Raw genomic sequence first — 23,051 nt, forward strand, 5'->3', positions numbered from 1 at the left:
TCACGCAGACTATTTTAAAGCTCCTTTAAAACCCGTATCACAGATGCCTTTCATGTAAATAAATATCCATCCATGGCATTATTTTTAATGTCTCTAAAAAAGTGTAGAAGATGTTCTCTTATTTGTTTAATGAATCCCCTAATGTACAATGAGGATATTTTCTTTTTTTTTTTTTAATGTAGTATGAAAGGACAAGCCTTGAGTATTTATTACCTTTGTTTTTAACATAATGTTCAATTTGCTTACATAATTTAACAGCAAAATTGCTGAAACTTTGCCAGTTCTTGTGAGCCTGTGTGAGCTGACTCCAGCATGTCAACGCCTCTGTTCCTCCTAGTTGCCAGAACTGTACACTTCCCCATATTAGTCTAGATGTGTTTCCTCGGTTGCAGGATGATTTCAGAAATTCCCTACTACAACTTGTTTGATTTTAAGATTCGCACTGAGGATACTTTCAATTTTTCATTATAATAAACTCCCATGAATGGTCTTCCAGCAAACTCAATTATTTCCTAGGTAGACATTTCTAGAAGTAGAATTGCTGGGTCAAAGGGCACATACATCTTCAGGTGTTCTCTTATCAAATTTACACTCCTGCAGTAGTATCTTAGATAGTTATGATACCTACCCATCTCCTTATAGTTCTATCACCCACGTCCAGGTGTGTCTTTGAAACACTAGAGATACCAGAGCTCTACATGCAGAAAGTGTCCTGGAACAAGACCCACTCTCCAACTGACTTCAGGGACAGCCCTGGTTTCCTCCTACCCTGACCACTTCTTTTCAGGCTCCTTCCCAGGTTCCTTCTGTCATCTTTAATCCTGCATGCTGGTGTTCCCAAGGTGCCATATTTGGACTTCTCTACTCCTCCATGGCGATCTCATCTGGTCCTATGGCTTTAAATCCTGTCTAGAGTATCCTGCAGTAGTATCTTAGAAAGTCCCCATTGTCTTTGAATTTTGTCAACCTGAGTATTTTCATTTGTTTAAAAGAAAATCTTTGCCAACTTGATAGGGAAAAAAAGGTGGTCTTGTTGCCTTAATTTGCATTTATTTATTCATGTGGTTGGGATTTTTTATTATAAAAGGTTTATTTGTTTACTTGTCTTCCTTCCTGAATTTAACTCTTGATGTTCATTGCTAGCTTTCTAGCTGGGTATTTGTCTTTTCCTCTTTAATTTCTAAGATACCTAATGTTCTCCTCTTTTTCCACAATGTATAACATAGCAGTTAACAACCAGTAGGCACGAAATACATTTTTTTCTGAATAAAGGAAAAAATCTTTTTATAATTAAGATAATAGGCCACGTAGAGCAAATATGTTCTCAGGTTGTCCTTTTCCCTTTAATGCCTGGCATATTGACACAAACATTTTCCTTTTATATAATCATATCTTTTGCTTGATGGTGCCTGTCTTTAGCCTCAGTGTTCACAAGTCTCAAAATGATAATTACTCTTTAAATCTGTAATCTTCTGAAATGTCTACATTTTTAATAAAAATATTTAATTTGAATACATTTTAGTTTATATGCTATGAAATTTAAAATCTAACTTTCTCTTTTAATGCTTAACTAGTTGACCCAGCACATTTGTTAAGCATTCCATCTTTTCTACGTTGACCTGACCTGGCTTCCCTCACCTACTAATACCTAAGTATTTATACCCTTAATGTGTGCAAAGTGTTTATTTTTTAAATGTTCTCTTCTGTTGCATGACATTTCTGTATGTTCCTACAAAGCCCCATATTCTTTTAATTATTGAAACTTAAAATAGGTTTTAATGTCTGGCAGGGCAAGGTCCTCTCATTTTTCAAAATCCTCTTTTAGCACCTTTCCTTCCCAGGTGAACTTTTGTAAAGTTTCCCCAAACATTTTGTTGGTATTTTGATTGGCACTGTGTTAAATGTATTCATTAATCGACATCTTTACAATATTAAATCTTCCCACCTCTCCACCAGCTGGAAGTATTTTGTCCTTCCTCTGAACTCCCTTAGCACATTATACCTTAAAAAAAAAATCACTTTCTAAACTATACCCACCCAATTTTTCAACTCTGAAACCTGAGCGTCGTCCCCTCCCTCCCCTCCCCAACCTTCACCCCATCCAATCAATCAAGTTGTGTCAATGCTACCTCCTAAATTTTATCCACTTCTGCCTGTCCCCACTGCCAGCACTCTGCTCCAAGCTACCATCATTTCTGGCCTGGGCCACCCCACTGGCCTCCAAGTGACCTCCCTGCATCCAACCTGGCTTCCAAGCTATCCTCTGCACTGTAGCCAAAATGATCTTTTAAAAGGCAAATCTGATGGTGGCAATATTCCCAAAGCTTCCCACCGTGCTTGAAGAAGAGCTGAAAAAAACAAGCCTTGACGTGACCTGGCCCCTGCCCTCCCTTGCAGCTTGAATGCAGCCTCTCTTAAACTTATTCTTTCTGCTCTGTTCATAAAATATATCCAATGTTCTTGCCTACCCCAGGGCCTTTGCACATACTGTTTCCTCTCATCTATTCTAAATCTTCCCCATCAACTCAGTTTAAGGAGGATCAATTCCCCTGGCATATGTTCCCAGCATCCTACACAACTCCTTTTAGTCCCCATCAGGTTTGCAATTCCTTGTTTAATTCAGTCTCCATACTGATAAGGCTAATGTTAATAATACAGAAGTACTGGCAAGAGAATGGTGTGGTACCTTTAAATGATACAGAAGTGGGGAATGGAAGTGCTGGGGAAGGGAAGGCGTGGTCCCTGGCTAGGGTTCCACCCCTGGGCCTGTGCCCATGGACCTAAGTGAGGACAGGCATTTTTACTTTCCTGCCCAAATGTTGCATTTCCCAAGACCATCCTGGCCTGCCATGCTCCCATCCTGTGCCTATAAATACCCCAAGACCCTAGAAGGCAGACATACATCAGCGGAGGAACACCTGGCCAGCTGGACATCCAGAGGAACGCACCAACAGGCACCAGGAGGCCACCAACCAGCAGAACAACACCGAATGTGGCTGGGGCAGTCGGAGGAGAAGCTGGGCTGCCGAGAGGCCAGGCGCAAACCATCTCCCTTCTGGCTCCCCCATCTGCTGAGAGCTACTTCTCCTCGATAAAACCTTGCACTCATTCTCCAAGCCCAGGTGTGATCCAATTCTTCCGCTACACCAAAGCAAGAACCTTGGAATATGAAAGCCCTCTGTCCTTGTGATAAGACAGGGGTCCAATTGAGCTGAGTAACACAAGCCGCCTATGGAAAGCTAAATTAAAAAGAACACCTGTAATACACCCCCACTGGGGCTTCAGCAGTAAACATTCACCCCTAGACACTGCCATGGGGTCAGAGCCCCACAGCCTGCCCGTCTGCATGCTCCCCTAGAGGTTTGAGCAGTGGGGCACTGAAGAAGCGAGCCACAGCCCCATCGCACACCCTGTGAGGGGGACAAGGGGACTTTTCCCATTTCAGTAATAATAAGAATAATATAAATAATAAACCCACTTTTTGACTAATAAGATATGGGCCATTCTATCCACTCTCTATCCCAGGTACTTTCCATGAAGAGACCTGGCTGCACCAGCTTGTGAAGGCAGGTGGTGAAGTTTTCAGGAACGTCGTGAGCTATTTGAGTGGTAGCTTGCAATCTGCCATGGTGACAGTATTTGACCATGGAAATCAGTAAATGGTATAAATCCATACTTTAAAAAAGAAAATCACCTTCCTGAAGAGCCACTTGTTAAACCTTTGCCAGCCCACCACAGTTGCCATGCACTGTATCCTTAAGTCCTCAGCTCTGTAGGTAGCCCATTTTACAGATGGGAGGAAAAGAGGTTAAGTCACTTCCCCAAGATTCAAGAGCAATTCAGGAGGCAAGCCACACTATGAGTCCAGGTATCTAATTCCAGAGCATGAGCAGTTCAACTTTATGTCAGCGTGCTGTAATGTCAGGAAGGTGGGAGATACTGGTTTGACTTCTCTCTGATAGCCCCAGCATAGAGCTCAGTGTTGAGCACAGTGAGCATTGTTCAATAAATATACACTTCACACAAAAGTCGTTAATGTCTCAGCACATGAAGAAAACAGATATTTCTGATTTGACTTGCTAAAGTAGCATCAGAAAGACACCAGGCACGATGGCCAGAGGCCTGAATCTTGGTTCTAACGCCATCTTTAATTCAACAGGCAATTACTAGCAAATCACTTCTGCTTAGGTTTCAGTTTTCTCTTCTGCAAAAGAAGGACTTTGACTAGATGATCTTCATAGTCCCTTAATCTCTCAAATTATTTGAATTTACATATAACATAACATCTGTTATTTTCACAGGTGTATGGGCTCCTCTTTTGCTAGGTACGGTGTTTCCAAGATCTGTCGACCACAGCGTCCTCATTCTGTCTGGCAAACTCCTACTTTGCTTCAAAAATGTCATCTATTACTACTCTGGGAAGCCTTCTCTGATTCCCCAAAGCTAGTCACTCCCTGCATAGTGCCCCTATAACCCTTTTTTTAATTTTAGGGGCTGAATCTAATTATTATAATGTAACAGTAGCCATCTCCCATTCTTTTTTTTCTTTTTTTTTTGCTTTTGACATCTCCCATTCTAGAACTGTAAGCTGATAGAGGTGTACTGATATTATTGATTTTGTGTGTTCAGAGCACGTGTTTGTTGAGTAAATAAATGGGTGACACTTCTACCTGGGTCCTACCTTCAGAAATTCATATCTAATTGGTCTGGGGTTTGACCTAGGCACTGATCATTTAAAGTGTGGCCAAGGGTGAGGACCTCTTTTACACATGCACACACACACATACACAACACCTGGTTCCAAATGTCTACATCAATGGCCCTACTCATTATTGAAATTGTTCTTTACTTCAATAGAGAGTTGAGGATTGGCTGCAATGTGCCTGTTATGATACCTACCCATCTCCTTATAGGCCAGCTCCATCACCCACGTCTAGGGGTGTCTTTGAAACACTAGAGATATCAGAAGCTCTACATGCAAAAAGTGTCCTGGAATAAGACCCACTCTCCAAATGACTTCAGGGACAGCCCACGCTCCTGGTTTCCTCCTACCCTGACCACTCTTTCTCAGGCTCCTTCCCAGGCTCCTCCTGTCATCTTTAATCCTGCATGCTGGTGTTCCCGAGGCACCATATTTGGACTTCTCCACCCTATTATGGTAATCTCATCTGGTCCTGTGGCTTTAAAGCCTGTCTAGATGCTGGTTGCTCGTCTGCTCAACACCTTCCATGTCTTCCCATCCAAAGTCCTTGCCATGCCTGACTTTCCAACCTCATCTCCCATCACTCTCTTCCCCCACTGACTCCACTCCAGTCACACGGGCATTCTTGCTCTTCCCCATCAACACCAGGCCCCCCACCCACTTGTAATCTTGCTGTACCCTCTACATGTGACAACCCCCCTCCCCCAGATTCATGGACTTCCAGGCACTTCTCCAGTGAATACCAGCGGACCAAACAGAAAACCTAGCCCCAGGAAGCTCCCGCAATGGAGGAGGGAATGTGGATGGAGAGGAGGACGGAGGAAGGAGAGAAGGGGGGATGGATTTCCACAGCTGGCCCCATCCTGGGATTCAGGTCTCTTCTCCATGTCCCCTCCTCAGAGAGGCCTCCCTAACCAGCCTGCCCAACCCTCCCTCACTCTCCTTCCCTTACTTCTCACTATCTGAAATTATGTCACTTATTTTCTTTCTTGTCTGTCTTCCCCTCTATAATATAAGCTTTATGAAGATGGGGGACTTTACCTTCCTCCCGTCTATACCCCAGAGCTTAGAGCTGTGCCAGCCCATGGCAGGCAGGTCATAAATACTAGTTTGAATGAATGAACTACATCCCTTTGGAGCTGGAACAGTAATTTTTTTTATTGTGACTGCGATAGAATCTCCCATAGAACCACAGAAAATAACACCTGAGATGTGCTTATCTCAGGACAGAAAATTCAAAGGCTAAATTTTAAATAAATAGACCTAAAAATTACCTCTTTCCATCTACTCCTAATTGGTAGCTAGCCAGACATTGACACTTTAACAAGAGTAGGAATCAGAGCACAAATGAGAGACTATACTATCTATAAAATAATATTATTAAAAATTTATAATATGCCTGCTATATTTTTTGGTTTATATATTTCTTTCTCTATACTCTTTATTTTCTCTGTCAAAGTATAATACCTCATTGATCTTCCTGCCTCTAGTTGTTTCCCAGTTAACTCAGTCTTTATATCAACACCATTTCTTTTTTTGAAGCCAATATCTTCGAGTTACTCTTCCTTGCACAGAAACCCTCAATGCCTTCTTATTTCCTGACAAGTCAAGTCTAAATTCCCTTACAAGGCTTCTTTTGTTTTTAACTTTAAAAAAATGTGGTAAAATACACATAACATACAATTTACCATCTTAATCATTTTTAAGTGTACAGCTCAATTGGGCTAAGTAGATCACATTGCTGTACAACCATCATCACCATCCATATCCAGAACTCTTTTTGTCTTGCAAAACTGAATCTCTGGACCCATTAAACAAATCCCCAGTTTCCCCTCCCTTAACCCTTGGTACCCACCATTTGACTTTCCGTCTCTAGGAATTTGACTACACTAGGTACTACATAAGGTTTTTAAGCTGTTTTATGCTTTGTTTCCCTCCCATGCTGATATGGTTTGACTGTGTCCCCACCCAAATCTCACCTTGAATTGTAGCTCCCATAATTCCCATGTGTTGTGGGAGGGACCCAGTGGGAGAGAGTTGAATCATGGGGGCAGTTTCCCCCATACTGTTCTCATGGTAGTGAATAAGTCTCACGAGATCTGATGATTTTATAGGGGGTTTCCCCTTTTGCTTGGTTCTCATTCTCTCATCTGTTGCCATGTAAGATGTGCCTTTCGCCTTCTGCCATGATTGTGAGGCCTCCCCAGCCACGTGGAACTGTGAGTCCATTGAACTTCTTTTTCTTTACAAATTACCCAGTCTCGGGTATGTCTTTATCAGCAGCATGAAAATGGACTAATACACACGCCTAGCACATGTAGGATAAGTTCTAGTGTAAGTACAAAATGCATTGCCACAGCTGTCAGACGAGCTTTTGGTCCTGTAGGAATGTGCTCACCTCACCCTGTGGCCTTTGCCTATGTGATTACCATAGTGAGAACATTATCCCTTTCTCTCTTTGCCCATCCAAATTCTCCCTGTCCTTAAATATGGTCTTCAATTTTCGTATCTTCCTTGGCACCTCACCCCATTACTCTTGCCCATACTACACTCTCTCTTTCTGAAACTCATATTCCATTCATTGGAAATACCAAACATTTCAAATTTACGAATTCACCAGCTGTTCTTCGCAATATACCATTGTCTCCTTCAAAAGTTTCTAAACTTCCAAATGGGGAAGGGATCATGTCTTACATGTCATCCATACCCTTCACTTAGAAAAAGCAATTGATACAAAGTAGAAATTCAAGAAATATTGATTCACATATGATTTTTACCTTCTTGAAGTTTTAAAATACTTCAAATTGCTCTCCAATGTCACTGGGCAACTCTCTTGAATCTTTTCAAGAAAATGTAGTTACAGCCAATAACTCTCCATTGTTTAATCTGACCACGTGGATAAAAGATGGTTCTAGCATGGTTCTAATAGAGTTAAATTTGTAGAGGTGTGTTCCTGAAATGAGCTGCTGTGATCTCCCAGATCATGCAGAAGTTGCTTAAGTAAAATACTAATTGAGAAGTGAACCTTCACATCACCATTCAACATCTATCACTCAGCTCACTCTTTCCACACCAGTAAAAAGACCTAGAAACATCAGGATGATTATAAAGTGCAGATACTGGGAATTAGCGCAAAGGCAAACCAGAAGCCAGCCTCTCTTGGCATCATTTTCTCACCTACCTGTGTAAATGAACCTTCCTGGGGCTCCTTTGCAGAACTGTTTAGATTTATAAGATAATGTCACTTCCACCACGCCTGGGATGTGCCGGGGAGGAGTCTGTACTCTGATGGCATGAGGGGTTATTAGCTGAGGAATGAATAGGCAGGGAAATAAAATACCCATTAGACAAGCCATCACCAAGGACATAAGGTGTACAGCATCTCCCACTATTGCTCCCCAGGGGCTTCTTTCTCTCTGCTCTACTCTAACTGTAGTACTTCTAGCTCCAAATGCACTCTGAACATCCCTGTCCTGTCTCTGTCTGTCTGTGTGTGTGTCTCTGTCTGTCCCTCTGTGTGTGTGTGTGTGTGTGTCTCCACCCCCCACCCCCCTGCCCCACAACCTTGGAATTTCCTCTCAACTCAACCAATCTAGGTCCTTTATTTCTTTTTTTTTTTTTTTTTTATACTTTAAGTTCTAGGGTACATGTACATAACGTGCAGGTTTGTTACATATGTATACTTATGCTTATTTCTACAAGCCCAGCCCAAGTCCCTCTCACTTCCTGTTACCAACCCCACCCTCATCCCTGGAATCCCTTCCTCTGCTGAACTCCTATCCTGCTTATGACTTCAAATGTTGATCTGGCAAGTTCCAACTCCAACTTAGCACTGTCACTGATCTTTTTGTAATGTTTTATATTATGATGAAAGTCAAACACATCCAATTTAGAACATTTGGAAATTATAGAAAAATATTTTTTTAAAAATTAACATCATAGAGATGATCAATATCAACATTTGTTATGTTTCCAGTACCCTTCTATAAATGTGTGCTATATAACTAGATTTTACATCCATAGGCACTATTATCCTTATTTTTTTTTCTGCTTAGCATTACAGTGTGAGCATATCCTTTCTCCTGTATCATTTGAAGCTTTTCAAAACATTTTTTAATGGTGGAGTGATATTCCATCACTTTACAATTCTAGATTTCTAAGTTTTCACCATTTTAAATAATACTTCAGTGGATACTTATCTTCTTAAGAAACTCATGCCCGATTTGCTATGACTTCTATGCTTTTTTTACCCTTGGTGTTTGTGCTGCTGATGCTCTAGGAATGACTAGTTTCCCAGATCAAAACAATCTTTGGGCAAAAGGAAATCAGAGTAAGCCTGATGCCTCTGCCTACCTCGCTCCATACAAGCATGGTCCCAAACACCACTTGGAGACCATCAAAGAAGTTGTCCCCAATGATGATGACCATGGCTCCTCCTGTGGTCCAGCCTTCACTCGGGCTAATGGCTTTGATGCAGGGGGTAGCTAAAAAGACAGGAAAGAAAAAGTCAGGTTTGTTCTTTCATGGGTGTCCAACTTTTTGGCTTCCCAGGCCCACGTTGGAAGAAGAAGAATTGTCTTGGGCCACATATAAAATACACTAATGCTAACGATAACTGATGAGCTAAAAAACAAACAAACAAAAAAGGTTCATGTATAATTTTTGTGATATCCCCCACCACAGATAAGAAAAAGAATCCTTGCCTTCAAAGGACTGGACACACCACAAATAAACAAAAAGTCCTTGCATTCAAAGGGCTGGACACTGTGTATGGCTGAAGCTTAGAGTGTTGGGGATGGGCTGCTTTTGAAAGCTGTTGGTCATTCCAAGAAGTTCAAGCTGAGATTTGTTGACTTGCCATCATTCCCTAATTGGCTGTTGGTTTTCACCGAGTCATTAAAGCCTAATGAGTTGACCATTATGTATGAAAAAGTAAAACACTTAGGTAATTGTGCAAAGGGTGTTTGAAAAACCCTGTTGTTTTTGCCCATATTTTTATAAGTTGATCACACTGGAAATGTGTAAATCCCCTTTCTCTCCCCACCTCCTCTGCCCTAAGATGTTAAGATTTACAAGGCCTGTTAATGGGCCAGAGAGAGAGGGAGAAAGCAAAATCTATCATAGTTGAAGGCTTTTTTGAGCTCTATCAGATAAGAGACAATTTCTAATCACTCTACTAACTTTGTAGGAAGGATTTTCCCCACTTCTTCCATATGCTCCAGGCCTCTGGACTTTATATCCCAACAGGAACCCAATATGGTTTTCAGGCCATAACTAAAGTCAATCCATCACTCCATTTCCAAAGTTGACAGGGTCAAAGGTAGAGGAGAACTTTGGCAGGACTCCAAAAACATGAGCCCCCTTTGAACAGCCAGTCAATCACATCCAATCAGTCAAAAGAAACTGGATGGGTTCCTAGTCCTGAACTCTGGGATTTTCTTCTCCCCTTTCAGTGCTCGCTGTGGGAGAATTAACACCACTCCAAATTCTTTACTGATTCAATCATTTTCTTTCAGTTCATTAATTCCTGTTTACAGTGATACAAGATACATTTTCAGGCTGAGTTAGCGTGGGAGGTGGGGTTGGGTGGTAATATATAACAAAACATCACACTAGAATAGTAGACTAATTTGACCATACATTCTGTCTTATAAGGTCTTTCTATACCACTGAGTTGGGGCGTGCAGAAGGAAGGGGAATAACTAAAACGGAATTTACTTAGATTTGTCAGTTATCTTCATCGATATACTTTAATTTTTTGGACAACTTGAAGTTTAACAGTTACCAGTATTTCTAATTACTTTAATGCACTTGGAAAACTATCCAGAACAGACCATGATTTCTTCTTGTCCAAGCAAACAAAAATCAATTAGCGTCAGTTTCTTTCCAAACATTGTTTTGTTTTGCCTACAATCTGTTTAAGGGCACATCTGACACTTATTCATACATGTCTGGCACTGCAGTGTTCCTGTTTAACTAAGATGTCATAGGCCTACGTTTGCCTGAAATGCCCGTCTCGCAAAAAGGAAAACACAGAACAGAATCGAAGAGAATGAGAGGCATGAGGACTTGGCACGGGCTGGTAGACGTGTGGGGCTTACAGTGGAGCAGGCTGGAGTCCGTGTTTACAACTTCGTTAAGAAAAAAACCCACACGGTCCTGTGTACTTTCTCTTCTCTGACTGTGAGGCATAAATTTGAAGTTCGAACAAGGAAATCCGTGGAGAATTTCATGTGTCTACTATGCTGAGCACAGGCAGCCCTACCTTCTGATGGGTCGAGTCTTCTTGCTCTCCGTCCATGCTTGGAGTTGTTATGAACAAACATGTTGTCAGAAACAGCTAGGACGTGTCCATCCACGTTCACTGTTGTTGACAACACAACCTGCATATTTAAAGTAAAAAGGAGAATGCGGGTGCACTGGAATTAGTTTCACGTAAAGTAGCAAATGCATCAAAATTCTTCTTTGCCACAATTCCATATAGCAAAGGGGAGATGGGACAGAACTTGGGTCTCAACAGAGTTTTCTCCTTCTGTAATTATGTCAGAACTTTACAGAAAAAGTGGCTGCCCTTCATCCATGCATTGTCAAGAATCTTTGCTCAAAGCACACCCATGTCATGAAGTGGAGAAAATGGCTATCTGCCTGCTGCTTCCAGAAACCTGGTTCTCTATCAAAAGACCTAGACCACCACTGCCAGTAGAGCCTCCACCACAGAAAACTGGTTGTGTGCCACGTGGAAGCTGAGATCTACACACCAGCTGGAAAGTCACTTCTCCAAGCTCCGGAATGGGTTCTTGCACTTCAGACGGGTCCTGACATCATGCCCAGCACTGAGATGCTGGCTGGTGAATTGTCTGTGGTGTTGCTGCGCAGTAGAGAGTGGTGGCAGTGATGCCTCGACTTTTGCTGAGAATATAAGGTTGCCATAATTCAGTGTTGAAAACACAGGACGTGTAGCATCTAATGAGGGCGAGGGGAGAGGTGGTGTGGAGCAGTGGGAGAACATGGGTTTGGAGTCAGGAAGAACTGAATTCAAATCCCAGGCCTGCTGTCGCCTAACTTGCAACCATGAAAAACTTACTTAATCTTGTCTAATCTCAGTTTTTCTTATCTGTAAGATATAAATGGCAATGTGTATCTCACAGTGCTTAAATGAGGTATAATGAGATACAGGCACACATCCCTAGTCCAAGAATCTGAAATCCAAGATTCTCCAAAATCTAAACCTTTTTGAGCACTGACATGATGCTCAAAGGAAATGTTCATTGGAGCATTTTGGATTTTGGATTTTCCAGATTAGGGATGCTCAACCAGTAAATACAGGATGCAAATATTCAAAAACCCCAAATCAGAAGCACTTCTAGTTCCAAGCATCTTGGATAAGGAACACTCGACCTGCAACACATATAAAGGATTCAGCACAGTGCTTTGTGTGTGCCAAACTGGGATGCGTTCGTGTCCTAACTGCCTTGCCCATGCTGGGCTTGACCAGACCATAAGACAGATGACATTACTCACACACAGAGGTTATCACATGGCCTAAGCTCTAGGGGAAGTCCTAGGAAGAGGCAGATAGGAAATAGGTACCAACAGTTACAAGGCATGGTCCCTAACCTCAAAGAGTTCATTTTCTGGCTGGAGAATCATATTTAACACAGGAAACAAGTAGCACAAAGATTGATATCGAATCAAGTTCCAGCATGTGTACTGCAGATCCGGGTGGGGGAGAAGCTCAAAGAAGTGGCTATCAGCAAAGGCTGACCAAGCATAGCAGAAGGGAGTAGACCTGGGTGGAGCTCCCACTGAATCACTTGATCCAGAACACGAGCCACCCTAGACATGGGTCTACTTCTCAGTTCACATCAGTTATGCTTGGCCATTATTATTATTATTTTCGAGAAAAGAACAATAACTTGTTATATACATACTCACACATGTATGGACTTTTTGAGGAAGGGCACTAAATAGGTACAAAATGAAGAGTCGTGTTTAAAAATGACTCTTCCTGTCTACTCTCAAATTAAAATGGTTGATATTCTACTTGTAATTGTCCTTTCTTATTTATTAAATGGAGGGCAGGGGGCTTGATCCTGCCATATCTTTTTTTTTTTTTTTTTGAGATAGAGTCTAACTTTGTTGCCTAGGCTGGAGTGCAGTGGCACCATCTTAGCTCACTGCAACCTCTGCCTCCTGGATTCAAGCAATTCTCCTGTCTCAGTTTCCCAAGTAGCTGGGATTGCAGATGACTGCAACCATGCCCAGCTACTTTTTGTATTTTTAGTAGAGACAAGGTTTCACCGTATTGGCCAGGCTGGTCTTGAACTCCTGACCTCAAGTGATCCACCAGCCTCGGCCGCCCAAAGTGCTGGGATTACAGAAGTGAGTCACAGTGCCCAGCCCTACTTTACCTCTGAATATGAAGAAATGAGGCAGCATTTCAAAAACCTTTTATTATGAATAATTTCAAGCAAACAAAAGAAACAGGATAGCGAAATGAATCCCCAGTACTATCATTCAGCTTCAAGAATTGTCAAAATATCGCCATTCTCATCTCAGCTACAGTAGACCCTTTATCCAAGAGGTCTACGCTCTAAGACCCCAGTGGATGTCTGAAACCTCAGAGAATATCAAACCCTATAATATGCTTTTTCCTATACATACCTATGATAAAGTATAATTTATAAATTAGGCGCAGTAAGACATTAATGACAATAACTAATATTTGAAATAGAACAATTATAAAAAGATACTGAAATAAAAGTATGTAAATGTGGTTTCTCTCTTTTTCTCTCCAAATGTCTTATTGTACTGTACCTTGGGTAACTGAAACCATAGAAAGTGAAACCTCAAAAGTGGGCGGGGAGACTACTGTTTACCACCACCCACTCCCAAACCTCTACTCAACAATGATAATAATCACAGGTGTTGGGTTTTTTTTGTAGGTAAAATTTACATGCATTGAAATGCACAAATCTTAGCTGTCCAATTTACACTGAGATCAAGAAGTAGACTATTTCCATCTCCCCAAAAAGTTATCCTGTGTTCCCTCCCAGTCCATCCTACCTCCACCACCAGCAAAGCAATACTCTTCTGATTTTTTTCTTTGCCCTAAAGAGTTTTTCAATGACATCTTTTTAAGTTATTACATATTTTTAGCATAATTGGTTTGGGAAAATCCCTAAAACCCATGAGTCCACAAATCATCTCATATAGTCTGACACCTTGAACATGGTGGTAACTTATGCAAAATTTTACATGAATAAGTGAGTGTCAGTCATCCAACCCAACAGATAATTGACTGAGCTTCTAATATGTGACAGGCCCCAGAGATTCAAAGAATAAACTTAAAGGAACCTCAGTTGTCATTCAGAAAATTATCAATATAATTGCTCACAATTCAGGAGTACAGCCTGTCTAGTGCTGGGTCTGTTTTCAATTGTGTCCATGTTAATATGTTACAATCTGGGGAAATTCCTTCCAGAAAGTTCCTATCACACAGTGGCAAACATTGAGATGGTGGCATCCATCACTCCCCGTAAGTTCTCATGTTCTTATCAAAGTGATCTCAGCAAAAAACAAGGTCATGTCACAGTTGAAGGGAGAGGTAGAGCCTCATGGTCACGAGGTTAAGATGAACTTGAAGATAGTATTGCCTACCATCCGAAAATAATAGGAGAAGAGAGAGAAGAAAGAAGAATCAAACCACTCTTACAAATTGTGTGTGTGAATGCATTTTCAAAGACATAACTGTCATCTCTGGAAAAAAAAAAAAAGAGAGAAAACAAGGAGAGGGTGCTTTGGGCTTTAATTCTTCCTTTTTTTCTTTTCTTTTCTTTTTCTTTTTTTTTTTTTTGAGACAGAGTCTTGCTCTATCACCAAGGCTGAAGTGCAGTGCAGTGGCCTGATCTCAGCTCACCACAACCTCTGCCTCCCATGTTCAAGCGATTCTCCTGCCTCGGCCTCCCGAGTGGCTGAGATTACAGGCATCCACCACCACACTCGGCTGATTTTTGTATTTTGTGGGTTTCGCCATGTTGGGCAGGCTGGTCTAGAACTCCTGACCTCAAGTGAGCCTCCCGCCTCAGCCCCCAAAGTGCTGGGATTACAGGCATGAGCCACTGCGCCCAGCCGTGGGCATTAGGTCTTAATGAGCTTTCCTAGGCACACTAAGGGGAACCTGGGCCCTCTCTGAGGATTACGTGGAGGTAAAGAGCCTTCTCTCTGAGGTTGCTTTAATTCACTCCACAAGCTCCTTGTCATACCATCCATTAATACTCCCCACGCATTCCTGCCACAAAATATGGGGCTTTCACGAGCCAGCTGATTTCATCATTGTCCATTTGGGTGGAGTGAGACTCAGTTCCAAAGTGAACATTTCCCGAATGACATACCCTGATGGTTCAGATGCACTTCATTATTTTCTATTAACAATAGAAATAAATTTTAATCTCTTGCTGGCTCACGCTGGCCTCTCATGACAGCTAGGGAATTAACCTGAATTATGTCAGTGTCTGCAAAATTTATTACAAGATTTTAAATTATGTCCAAATGTATGTGCGTGTGCATCTGTACATATAGATATGAGGCAAGTTCCAGGTCTTAATATTCCAAATATCTTAGATGGTGAGGTAGCTGGAAGAGCCTGCCAATTCAACTGAATTTGCAAAATGCGATGGATTTAATTCATAAACTCCGCAACAGGAAACCAGACCTGTTTGGTGGTTGTTTCTATACATAGAGACACACACTTAAATACTGACTTTTATATACATTTGCTTTACTTCTGGAAGAATGAACTACATTATACAGGTGAAGATATATTTGGTACAGTCAAAACTTCAAATTTAAATTCCTTCACTGTTTACTGATGAACAATGACAACGCTGATATTCGTCTATTTGGAGAAGTTAAGATTTCTGAATGTTTTAGGACCAAAGGAAGTGGAATGCGCATTCCAACATCATCTTACTCCCAGGCCTTCCCCTTCCACAAGCCAACTTCTTTCCCCTAGTGAGTATTTCCTGGGTCACAAAGGCTGACCCTTCCCATCTGGAATCAATCAGTCAACCCCTGACAACTTCCTGAAACACCTCACTCCATTTCCTGTTCTCTCCCCCTTCTCGTTTTCCCCCTGGTTTGCTTCACTCTTCAAAACTGCAGGCCACAGCAGCTTAATGTTAGAGGGTCAGGCACAGTTAGACTCCAAAACACTACACAAGGACACCTTTGACCTTCAAAAATCTTTACATCTTAGCTAAACAAATCAAGGTCAACATTTCTTACCACTACCTTGTTAACTATTTGTATGCATCTCTGCCAAGGGTCTTCTGATCATATAACCATCAATACCACTTATTCACCTAAGATCAACTGATCTGATTTAAAAGAAGCAAATGTGTATGGATAAAAGGTGCCATTCGGAGGTGCCTGAAACTGAAAATCACCAGCATTATATTAGCAAACATACAGAGAGTATTCCATAAAAGGAACTTCTATGCCTCATCATCTCCTGTCACCTAGACCTGATAATGCGTCTTTTCTAAGGCTGTCAGACTCTATTGGCACTGCCATTCTGCTGGCATGGCCCTAAAGAATGCCAATTAGGAATACAGATGTCCACAATTTGCGTGGGATGGACCCCCAGTTTCTGCTGCTGACACTGGTGACAGTTTTCATTTATTTCTTAGAGTTGATATATCTGTATTACAGCTCAAAGCCTGCAGATCTGAAAACTAAGTCATGGTAAATGATAGCTCTCCTCAACTGATACATTTCAACGCAAAAGCAACAACCAATTTATTTAGGACAAAGTACCTTCAACCCAAGATTCCAAGAGAGAGAAATCAGGATCAATTGAAATTGCTTGCATTTTTTTCTAAATAAAAGTAGTTTTCGCTTTCTGCCATTCCCTATTTTGCTTTGATGTGATCTCTCATTTTTAGTAACACTAACTCAATAAACAGACCAATTGGAGAGTGACAGTGGTAGGTTCCATTTTAAATCATTTAATTATATGGCAGTGTTAGCTGGTTATACAGAAATAGAAACATGAATAAGAAGTCTGTATCTTCCCTTGAAAAATACAAGAAAGTTTTAAGAACGGAATCTACAAATACGTTAGCAGTCTTCTACCAGTACTCAAGAAAACTGATCGGCTTTCTCAAATTCTATTTTTCTTCTCATTACCCAAAAGTTCTCCCATGTCCCTCACTCCAATAATTTATACAAAGCAGGAGCTGAGTTGTAAAGGAGCCCTTTCCTGCTCATAAAAGGCCACAGTGGGAGTCACCCTTCAGGTGGACACATCCGTTAATCTGCCTGAACAGCTAATTTTCCAATAGAGGAGTTATTTCTTTAGTTATCAGAATGATAGCATGTGCCATGGAGACTTTTACCAAACTGACATTCCTAGCCTTGGGTTATTTTTATGCCTTTCTCTAAAATGTCCTTGGCTTTTTGCAACACCACGTGTGTGTGTGTGTGTGTGTGTGTGTGTGTTTTAAGTACTTATCCTTCTCAAAGCTCTAACTTTATGATTTAGTTGAATTACATAAGTCTGAGGAACGGCCAGTTGGGCCCTACTCCCAGCTAGGCTTTTTCAGCTCCTACCCAGGTGTTTCTACAAAGACCCTAAGTCTCACACAAAGAGGCTAAAAGAAAAAGAGAAGTCAAAATGAAAAATGTGTGGAATGACCAAATGATCTGCTCTTTGAAACAGACGACAATTCCAATGTCTGCAGTCACTAGAGAATAATTACATTGGTTAGAAACCTCCCCATATGGGCCAGAGTCCTTGCTTTGAAAACACACCAAGTTCTACCATTAGTCAGACACAGTTCCCCACCCTTTCAATGAGGGTCATGCACCTCCTAGCTGAATGTGGGGCCTTTGGTAGTTTAATCTCAGTAAAGCTATAACACATCGCATTTATAGCACACTCCACGTTGAAGACTCTGATACCCTGCTTATGAATGTGCATACACTCAGCTAAATAAAATGGTCTCAAAAATTCCTGTTATTTTGCCAAGAATGGAAAAAAAATTCTTTATGACATTTTACATCTGGAAATGGAATTAAATTCATGATGTGCTTTTCCCTTATAACTGTTCAGTTGCCATATATGTTATTTCAGCTTTCCCAAAGCATAACTGTTATGTGGGATTTTATTTTCCACCTGTGGAAGGAGGAAAGGGACACAGAAACCATTAAAGGGACAGAGAAAATCAAGACAGACTTCTGGCTATGGCGGGCAACCAAGCTGCAAGTCCATATTGCAAGGAGAAATACGCATCGGGTTTTGACACAATCCCGAATTCTCATCATGGACAAGGTGAATCTAATGACACAGTTTTGTCTAAGCCTCCATTAATTCAATCCAGGCTAACAACAAACAAATGGGCTACTGCAGTTTGTTCCGCCCTACCACTTTATTCTTGGCACACATATTTTCAAGCCAGATTTAAGGCCCAGATTCTTCTTTGTTACGGGACTCCAGAGTCTCCAAAATTACCTTTAAACACCTACCCCACAAGCATGGATTTTGTCATTTTCTTTAAAAGGAATTCCCAGAATTCTCAGCAATGGTTGTTGTTTCATATTCCCAAAGGCTAAATTTTCTGTTCAGTGAAGGATCAAGTCCCAGACAGGAGAACACAGAGTTGACTGTCATAGAGACAGATGTGAGAGGTTCTGGACTACTCCAGCAGAGAGGGGACTGGGCAGCAATGGTATTACTCCTGAGAAGATGTGTTCTTTTCCTTTTTTAAAAAACACACATATTTTTAATTCTGTCAAGTTTAAACTGATATGCTTGACGACAAGAATATAAACTAAACACTTGTCAATGTACTCAGTTTTTAAAATAATTTAACTATTTTACTTTTTGGGTGTGTGTGTAATTTCAACTTTTATTTTAGATTCAGGGAGTGCCTGTGCAGGTTTATTACATGAATATGTTGTGTGACACTGCGGTTTGAGATACAAATGATCCTGTCATCCAGGTAGTGAGAATAATCCCTAATAGGCAGTTTTTCAGTCCTCTCCTCCATTCCTTTCTCTCCCTGCTGGTAATCCCTAGTGTCTATTACTCCCATCTTTATGTCCATTGGTACCCAATGGACATCCTCTTACAAGTGAGAACACACAGTATTTGGTTTTCTGTTCCTATGTTAATTTGTTTAGGATCATGGCCTCCAGCTGTGTCCATGTTGCTGCAAAGGACATGATTTCATTCTTTTTTGTGGCTGTGTAGTATTCCATGGTGTCTATGTACCACATTTTCTTTATCTGATCCACCACTGATGAGTATCTAGGTTGATTCCATGTCTTTGTTGTTGTGAATAATGTAGCAATGAACATACAAATGTGTGTGTCTTTTGGGTAGAACAATTTCCTTTCCTTTGAGTATATACCCAGCAATGGGATTGCTGGGTCAAACGATAGTTCGATTTTATTTTTTTCATTTTAACTAGAGAAGATACTTTCTTAAGGAACCAGACAGCACTGTGTTTCTATCAGTCATTGGGTATTTTTTGGGACCCCTAGGTGCTCTTCCACATGCAATGGAAGCTTACAGAAAATATTGTCGCAGCCTCAAGGAGCTCACCCTGCAGTGGACACAGCATAGCAAACACTAGACATAATCAGAAAATATTATTGCATGGTAATCTGTCATTGAGGATTGAACTGTGTGGCCACTGTGTACTGTAGGGGCCCAATGGTGGGAAGAATCAGCGTGAATTGAAGGTGATCACAGCCATTTTCATCAAGAAAGTGAGATTTAAGAACAGGCCTTGAAGAATTGGGGGAGTTACACAACTTGAGGTTACTAAGATGATTATTCTGGCACCTAAAAAAATACTAATTGGCATAAAGGAAGTAGTATGCCCAAGAGCTCTCTGCTGGTGTATTTTGGCCAATTTGGCTTTAGAGTAAACACCTTTTAGAGCTTGCTTTTTAAAACCCAATTGAGAATTCCAGTGGCAATTAAAAAAATAAATCAACTTTTCGTGTCAGTGAGGAGTGTGAAGATCATTCATCTGCTTTGCAATACTGAATGTCCCTTCATCTTAAAGGTCACAGACACTTGCTACTCCCTCCCTACCTCATTTTATTCTGTTTAAGCCATTGCTTTTCCCATCTAAAATTTGTGCCAAGTGGGATGGTTATGGTCAAGGGCAATATTTTACTAGCAAAAGTTTTGAGAGCCACAGGGGAGCCATAACATATTTGATGCAGTTCTTTGTTTGGCTTGGGCATTCTTGCCTACGAAGCTCTAGCCCCAGGGACAACCGGAATCACCTGTGGCCTATCAAAAATCAGCAGCACACAGGCCCTGGAAGCAGCTGAGGAACTATGCACTCTTATTGCAGGACTAAGAACACTTTGCTTTCCAGGAAGTTCTGCATTCGATAGCCCTGGAATGGGTTCAGGGGCAGGTTGTGTCCAAATTAGAGTCCCTTAAAATATTTGAGCATTTAGACCGTGTTTCCAGCTAACTGAAGTCTGACATACCCATGCCCTCTCCCAAAAGTTCCCCAGGAAACTACTGGTTTTCATTTCTCACCTTGCCCTTTTACAAAGAACTCAAAACTCATTTCCTGGGTGAATCAGTCAAGATTTCTGTCACCCTGATTCTTGTTCCCATTCAAGACATCAAAATTTAGGGGTGGAGGCGGCAGAAGGTTCTAACATCAGAGAAAAGCTTGAAGTCACTCCAGAGAGCCCTCCCCAAGCTTACAGCATTGGACTGAAAGAAAGATCCTCCGACCCTCCAAGGTTTTTTTTTTTTTTTTTTCTGACTCCAAATAGATAATTATGATTTCTTAACTTGGACTATCTGGTTTGTTTTATCATCAGATAATAGATTCACCTGCTGATCAGAGAGGCCATAAGTCAAGTGATTTCCATTATGTGCTTTAAAACTGCTGCTCAGTAGCACTGCAGATTTCAAATGGTAGATGAGATCACAGAGCAGCTGGAGCAGCTCTCACACTGAAAGATGTGAACTGAAGAAACCTGCAGGCAGCTGGAGCTGTATTAAATTTTTATCATTTGGAGTTAATTTAAACTCTCGTTTCCCTCTCCAACGGGTGTGAGAGAAACATTCAACATTTTTTATTTAAGGAAAATAGATGGTGGTGCCATTAAAAAGTTTTATGTAAGAGCTGGGGGTTTAAAAATCATAAGGGGTTGCTGGATGGAGCTTGGCTCTTTTCCAAGACATGAGTAGCCGTGCCCTTTGCTCTCGCGTCGTTTAGTAAACCCGACTAATGGCTCGTGCCCAGCTGTGTGTACGAGGTGTCTTTGTCAGAGCCATTCATTTCCCCCATCGTTCTTCCGCAGTCGTCGCATCCAGCATGTTGCAGCAACAGGCATGAGGCCTCTCACATGATCCAACCACTCTGTGGATGCCAGTCAATCCCAGCGAGACCTCACTTCCTTTCTCCATTCCCATCCGGCAGATCTTTCTGCCCTTGGTTCCCTTCTCTCCCCCACCGTGCGCTTCTTCTTGCTTTCTCACAGGCCCAGCAGATGTGCCAGGTGTGTTTTCACAGAGCTCCAACCCCTTCCCTTGAGCCCTTCAAATCCCCATCAAGATGCCCTTCCAGCAGGCCCATCCTGGGCTTGTGTGCAACCTGGAACCAACTCAGCACTGAAGCCTTCCCCAGCCTGACTCCTGGAATGATTTTTCATTAGAAATGTGTCTGTCTGGTCAGGTGTGGTGGCTCACACCTGTAATCCCAACAATTTGGGAAGCCAAGGTGGGTGAATCACTTGAGCCCAGGGGTTCGAGACCAGCCTGGGCAACACAGCAAAACCCTGTCTCAACAAAAAACACAAACATTCGCTGGGTATGGTTGCATGCACCTGTAGTCCCAGCTACTTGGGAGAAGTAGGAGGATCACTTGCGCCCAAAAGACCAAGGCTGCCGTGAACCAATATTGCACTACCACTCTCCAGCCTCAGTGACAGAGTGAGACCCTGTCTGTAAAAAAAAGAAAGAAAAAGAAATATGTCTGTCCTTCCATATCTACTGACACATCTCTTGAGGCCAAGGATGGCACGACCTGCACATATATCTCAGTCCTCTCCCTAGCATGACTCTGTAAATTAAAAATGATTATTCTGGTGGACCTAATCTAAAAAGGGAGTAATTTAGGGGGTAAATCTGAGACACCCAAGTGTCTCTCAGGGAAATTCAGCAAATGGAAGCAAGTACCTTTATCTTAATTACAAGTAAGCTGTCAGAGTGAAGTTCATTAAAAATGATTTGGCAGCATGAAGAGAGGTTGGTTAACGGGTACAAACAAACAGTTAGAAGATGTAAGTTCTAATATTTGATAGAGTGGGGTAACTACAGTTAACAACAATGTATTGTACATATCAAACTAGCTAAAAGAGAGAACTTGCAATATTCGCAACACAGAGAAATGATCAATTCTCATGATGATGGATGATGACTATGGACACCCTAACTACCCTGACTTGATTATTACACATTCAATGCATGTAACAAAATATCACATGTACCCCATAAAGATTACAAACAGTATGTATCAATAAAACAGTTTAGGCTGGGTGTGGTGGCTCATATCTGTAATCTCAGCATTTTGAGAGGCCAAGACGGGTGAATAACTTGATCTCAGGAGTTCAAGACCAGCCTGGGCAATGTGGCAAAACCCTGTCTCCATTAAAAAAATACAAAAATTAGCCAGGCCTGATGGCACACAACTGTAGTCCTAGCTACTTAAGGGGCTGAGGTGGGGAGATGGCTTGAGCTGGAGAGGCAGAGGTTGCAGTGAGCCAAGATTGCACCACTGCACTCCAGCTTGAGCAAAAAAGTGACATCTGCTCTCAAAAAAAAAAAAAAAAAAAAAAAAAAAAGAATGATTTTAAGGTTGGATACGTGTCAAGGTTATCAATTCCAGAATGCTACTAAGTCCACAATGACCTAATGTACAAGCTGGTGCTGCCCATAGGATGGAGAACAACCCAGTGATCATGTCTTTTTAAAATGAAGTCCTTCTGAGGCAGAGGGTAGAAACTTGGCATTCAGGCCTCTAAGCCTCCCAATCTCAAGTAGATCTGATGACATTTGTGTCCTATAATAGGTGATGTGGTGGAAGGCTCAGAAAACTGTTCAGAAGAGCCTCAGCACCTGCTGTCACTATAATGGTGGGTATCATTTAGTTCCACAAACATCTACACTTGACCAAGCCGCTGAGTTCCAACAAGCACCAAGAACACAGCTGGCACTGTGCAGAAGCCCACTGCTTCCAGGAAAGTCACCTGAACATCACAGAGAAGCAGACTTGAGCTATGCAAACCACTCATTTATTTTTTT

The 23,051-nt window shown here is 41.6% G+C and overlaps 1 protein-coding gene across 1 annotated transcript in view; it reads right to left on the bottom strand.

Annotated features, from left to right (window-relative positions):
- The window catches only part of EBF2 (EBF transcription factor 2), a 201,832-nt gene that overhangs the window by 35,571 nt on the left and 143,210 nt on the right, over window positions 1-23,051 (bottom strand). The window contains exons 8-10 of the mRNA XM_033229095.1: window positions 10,968-11,085; window positions 9,056-9,186; window positions 7,884-8,010 (exon numbers count right to left, since the gene is read on the bottom strand). Of these exons, the coding sequence (XP_033084986.1) occupies window positions 7,884-8,010; window positions 9,056-9,186; window positions 10,968-11,085 (376 nt within the window). The remainder of the gene's footprint in view (window positions 1-7,883; window positions 8,011-9,055; window positions 9,187-10,967; window positions 11,086-23,051) is intronic.

The sequence above is a fragment of the Trachypithecus francoisi genome, unplaced genomic scaffold (assembly GCF_009764315.1).
Source record: "Trachypithecus francoisi isolate TF-2019V2 unplaced genomic scaffold, Tfra_2.0 Contig01440, whole genome shotgun sequence".
NCBI classification, from domain to species: Eukaryota; Metazoa; Chordata; class Mammalia; order Primates; family Cercopithecidae; genus Trachypithecus; species Trachypithecus francoisi.